General features: G+C 51.2%; 1 protein-coding gene across 1 annotated transcript in view; it reads left to right on the plus strand.

Moving 5' to 3' along the window:
- The window catches only part of foxj1a (forkhead box J1a), a 5,833-nt gene extending 3,455 nt beyond the window's left edge, over positions 1-2,378 (plus strand). Inside the window, 2 exon segments of the mRNA XM_062486271.1 lie at positions 666-813; positions 816-2,378. Of these exon segments, the coding sequence (XP_062342255.1) occupies positions 666-813; positions 816-1,576 (909 nt within the window). The 3' untranslated portion in view covers positions 1,577-2,378.
- The last annotated feature ends 2,551 nt before the right edge of the window (positions 2,379-4,929 follow it).

Here is a 4,929-nt window from a genome sequence, read left to right on the forward strand (position 1 = left end):
GGAATTTTTCCGGAAAAAAACGTTTAATTTGGTCGGATGAATGATTGATGAAGTTGTTAGCCGTTAGTCCCAGTTGCAGCTCAGACATGTCCTGGTGTTATTGCTGGACAGGGCGTTCGCCTGATAATATTTAACTAAGGTCAGTAGGTCAGACCTTCATTTGGACCTCTGTGATGAGCTTTTGTATGTGTGTGTGTGTGTTGTGTATGTGGGTTTTCGTGTGTGTGTGTTTTCTCCAGGCATGAACGACTGCAAGGGTAGACACAACACAGTAATGTGATTTAGCAGGAATCTGTACTTCCTGCTTGGTGGGGTCAGCAGTCAACACATTGCAGGTTGTGTAGAGAGGAGCCTGATGGAGAGAAACTAGGTTTCAGATGTGAAATGTGACTCTACTTCTGTACCTCTCTCTTTCTCCCCTCTCTCCCCCCTCTCTCTCTCTCTCTCTCTCTCTCTCTCTCTCTCTCTCTCTCTCTCTCTCTCTCTCTCTCTCTCTCTCTCTCTCTCTCTCTCTCTCTCTCTCTCCTCCCCCCCCCCCCCCCCCTCTCTCTCTCTCTCTCTCTCTCTCTCTCTCTCTCTCTCTCTCTCTCTCTCTCTCTCTCTCTCTCTCTCTCTCTCTCTCTCTCTCTCTCTCTCTCTCTCCCCCCCCCACCTCACTAATCCAGAACTCCATCCGCCACAACCTGTCACTGAACAAGTGCTTCATCAAGGTCCCCCGGCAGAAAGACGAGCCGGGGAAGGGGGGCTTCTGGAAGATCGACCCCCAGTATGCAGAGCGCCTCCTGAACGGGGCCTACAAGAAGAGGAGGATGCCTCGGTCCAGATCAACCCGGCCCTGCAGAACAGGCTTCAGGGGGCTCCGGCCCAGCCCCAGCCCCAGCCCCGAGGCCCGGGTAGTCCTATGCTTGGCCAGGGCGGTGGGCTGTGTGTCGACCCAGAGTCCCAGCAGCTCCTGCGGGAGTTCGAGGAAGCCACGGGAGCCGATCAGAACTGGGACCCCCGCCAGGCGCATCGGCCCATGCTGGGGGGGTGGCCCGCGGGCAGGGCCCTCGGAGGAGGAGGGAAGAGGAAGCAGGGCTCCAGGACCGGAGGGGCCAAGGCCCCTCGCCGGTCCAGCTCCCCGCTGCTGTCCCTGGAGGAGCAGAGGGAGCTGGGGCCCCTGAAGGGCAGCTTCGACTGGGACGCCCTGCTGGACTCGGCCCTGAGCGGGGAGCTCAGCCTGGACGGCATGGAGCCGCTTAGTCCCATCCCTCTCCAGGACCAGGACCAGGACCAGGACCAGGACCAGGACCAGGACCTGACGGTGAGGGGAACCCACATCTGCCCCCTGCAGGCCCCGGGCGGAGTAGCGGAGGAGAACCACGTCCTGATGGAGACCCAGAGGAGGTGCGGAGGAGCGGGAGACTACGATGAGGAGACCTTCTTGGCCACGGCCTTCCTGCAGAGCCCCTGGCAGGAGGAAGAGGGTCGCACTGACTTCCTGTGCAGCTCTGCGGTGAACCTGGATCAGCTGTTTGACCTGGGAGACCCCCTGGGAGGAGGGGATATCAGCATTAAGATCGAGTCTCTCCTCTAGAGGAGAGGTCTCTCTCTCCAACCAGACTGGCTCCATGATGTGGTTTTAGCTCCATACTGGGTGATACCAAACATGTCTTCTATAATGGACTAAATTAGCCTTTTTTATGAACTAGAACAAACCCTCTTTATGTTCTCATCTTCATCATCATCATCATCATCATCATCTGTGGTCTTCATGATTTTAAGATTTGAGTATGTTTTTTCTTTTTTTCTTTCCAAGACTTATAGTCGATTGTACTGAAGAACCTTTGCAATGCCTACTGAGCAAAGATGCCACAAAGAACTAATCTAACATATTTCTCCACAACTACTGGATTAAACAGAGAGATATATCTCAAAGATCACAGGAAGTAACAGAGAAATAGGAACTCTAAATGGAGTTTAAAAAAAAAAGATATATATATATATATATACATATTTACACATACAAATATGTTGTTGGAACCATTCAATCAGACAAAGAAGCTTAATCCATTAACTCAAGTCTTTGTTTACACTGTGAAGGCAGGTTCATAGTTCATCCTCTAAAACAGGGATCTCGGCAGAAGGACATGCTACAATGATGGAAGAACAGCGGGTGTTCTTCAAGAGTGATCGTGTCTCGCAGAGAACACCAGAGCAGAATACAGGAAGCACGGTTCTGTAGGAACCCAGGTGGAACAGGAGATCTTTCAACCCCAGGCTAGCGGGCGCAGGTTGGACCAGGGGAGGACACGCGAGGACAGACCTGGACTGACGGTGTTTCTCCACCTGCCAGGATGGAGAAAAGGTGGTGTCACAGCAAGGTGTCTTCCTGAGGTTGAAGGAACCACAGGGAAAAACACTGCATGCTGGTCTGTTGTTGTCGAAGAAGATTCAACCCTGGTTAATGAGTTAGAGGTGTGTGATGACGAGAGTATGTGTGACACTTGTGTGGTGACTGATAGGAATGGAGCACAACGATGATCATTAGATATTGACTTTGAAGAATATTGCCAAATTATGTTTTCTTTTTAGTGTTGTTTGTTTGATTTCAATCTGATAACTTCTGTATTTTTCAATGCTTCCTTTTGATATAATGACACTCACTAGACAGGTGAACAAAATAGTACTGGAGTAGATGTTCAGCCAGTGTAGATATGCTCCAGAAACACTGTTACAGGCCTCGCTCGGACGCTCATGAGTCTACCTCGGTGAGAGAGGCCTGATTGAAGTACTTAATAACCAACCTTCCTCAGCCTAACCCCAGGGGGGGTGCAGAGGAACGGGGAGGGGGGGGGGGGGTGGATAGGTCCATGGAAGAGTTTGAGACGGCTGGAAGGAGGGGAGGGCAGGGCAGGGAGGAGAGGGAGGTAGGGGCGGAGAGGGAAGGAGAAAAAGAGAGGAGGACAGAGGGAAGACAATCGTGTTTTTCTGAAGTTTGTTTCAGTAAGCAGCTGAAGCTGCAGGAGACCGAATTTGTTAGTCTTTTGTCCCATCCCCCCCTTCTCTCTCTCTCTCTCTCTCTCTCTCTCTCTCTCTCTCTCTCTCTCTCTCTCTCTCTCTCTCTCTCTCTCTCTCTCTCTCTCTGTCTCTCTGTCTCTCCCTCCCTCCCTCCCTCCCTCCCTCTCTCTGTGTGTTAAATAGTGTCTGAAGCCCTTAAATGCCCAGTCTGGAAAGGCCACTGCGGCTTGTAAATGAATACACGACCTTCAGCTCCACCGTGCCAAGAACAACAGCAGGGAGCAGGCAGCCAGCCTGGCAAGGCAGGCAGGCCAGGGATGGGGTGAGACGTCTGGGCCCGGGCTGGAGGAGTCTGGCCCCGGGTCTGTGGCCCCGGGTCTGTGGCCCCGGGTCTGTGGCCCCGGGTCTGTGGCCCCGGGTCTGTGGCCCCGGGTCTGTGGCCCCGGGTCTGTGGCCCCGGGTCTGTGGCCCCGGGTCTCTGGTCCTGGGTCTCTGGTCCTGTAGGTCTCCCTGGCCCTGTAGGTCTCCCTGGCACTGGGTCTGGGTCTGGGTTTTTGGTCTGTGGCCCCTGGTCTCTCTGCCCAGACAGTCGGTGTCCTGGCTGGGTTGAGTGTGTTGGATGGGGGGATGGGGGATCTGTGCACAAGTGATTATGCAGTGTGTGGGGAGGGAGGACAAGGATGCTGGTTTGTTTTATCATGTTGAAACCTGTGGTGTCTTTTTCCTTTTGTATTTGATCAAAACTGATCCAAGAATCGTGTCTTAATTTCTGGACTAACCGAAGCCAATCACACTCGTTTTTGTGCTTGGAAATACGCATCACGTAACACAATCTGTCCTCTTGATTCAAAACTACACTGAGTGTGAAAGTGAAATTAACATACAGTGAGACTTTTATCCGTCCTGTTGTCACGGTATCACAATGCTGAGGCACCCTAACTCATTACTTCCACACCATGTTGTGTATTGTGTAGTGGTAAACTCTGACGGTGGATTGAAGACACATCATCACAAACGAAATACCCCTATGTTGTCAGTTTCTTCCAAATGAATAAAAGAAACGCAACTTTAGTCGTGAATATTCATCGTTCAGCATTGTACCTTGTGATCGGTTGCTTGTCTTGGTGATGTCATCTGAGATGTATGCTTATGCAGTACTTTGCTTACCTATGTTTCTTTTCTTTTCTTTACTCCCCCCTTCCCCAAGAATTAAGTTTCATTTAAGAATAAAAAAAAACAAAAAAAACATATTGAACTATCGAAAGCCCGTCTTTCCTTCAGTGTAATTGATGCGTATGCCTGAACATGTCAAACTGTTTATTTTCTCTGCCAATCTTTCTCTCTACCTTTTTCTCTGGTCTCCTTTCAGCCTTTCTCTTTCCCAGCAGTATATGGGTGTGTGTTTGTGTATAATGTGTGTCTATGTTTGTGTGTGTGTGGTTCACGCTGGCCTTTTCCTGCTCCATTGGGGGTAGGGGTGGGGGGGGGGGGGCGTTGTCTGACTGGTAGGGGGAGGGGGGGGGCGGTTTCAGGCCTTTGTCTGTGTTCACTAAGACCCTCGTCCCCCCTGGCACACAGCTCTATGGGTCCTCATTGGGTCCGTGTGGGGTCTAGCAGGGACAAGTCCCACGGCACGTATATCCCTCTGCCTGCTCTCCCCCAGGCCACATCACAACCACACTGCCAGACGGTATCCTTACGCACAGGGCTTAGCCAGGTGGAGCTGGGTGCTTTTTTCTTTACAGCGCTACATTTACGTGACTTTTAATTTAATCTAGCAGACGCTTTTATCCTCAGTTCTCATTTGAACCATCACAGTTTTCCCGTTTGCATTCTTCGTTTGTGAGACTGGTCAAAGAAATACTGGTTGTGTTGTTAATGTGGCGGTAACTAGAGAGAGAGGAGAGAGAGCGACAGAGAGACTACAGG

Source organism: Osmerus eperlanus, chromosome 2 (assembly GCF_963692335.1).
Source record: "Osmerus eperlanus chromosome 2, fOsmEpe2.1, whole genome shotgun sequence".
Lineage (NCBI taxonomy): Eukaryota > Metazoa > Chordata > Actinopteri > Osmeriformes > Osmeridae > Osmerus > Osmerus eperlanus.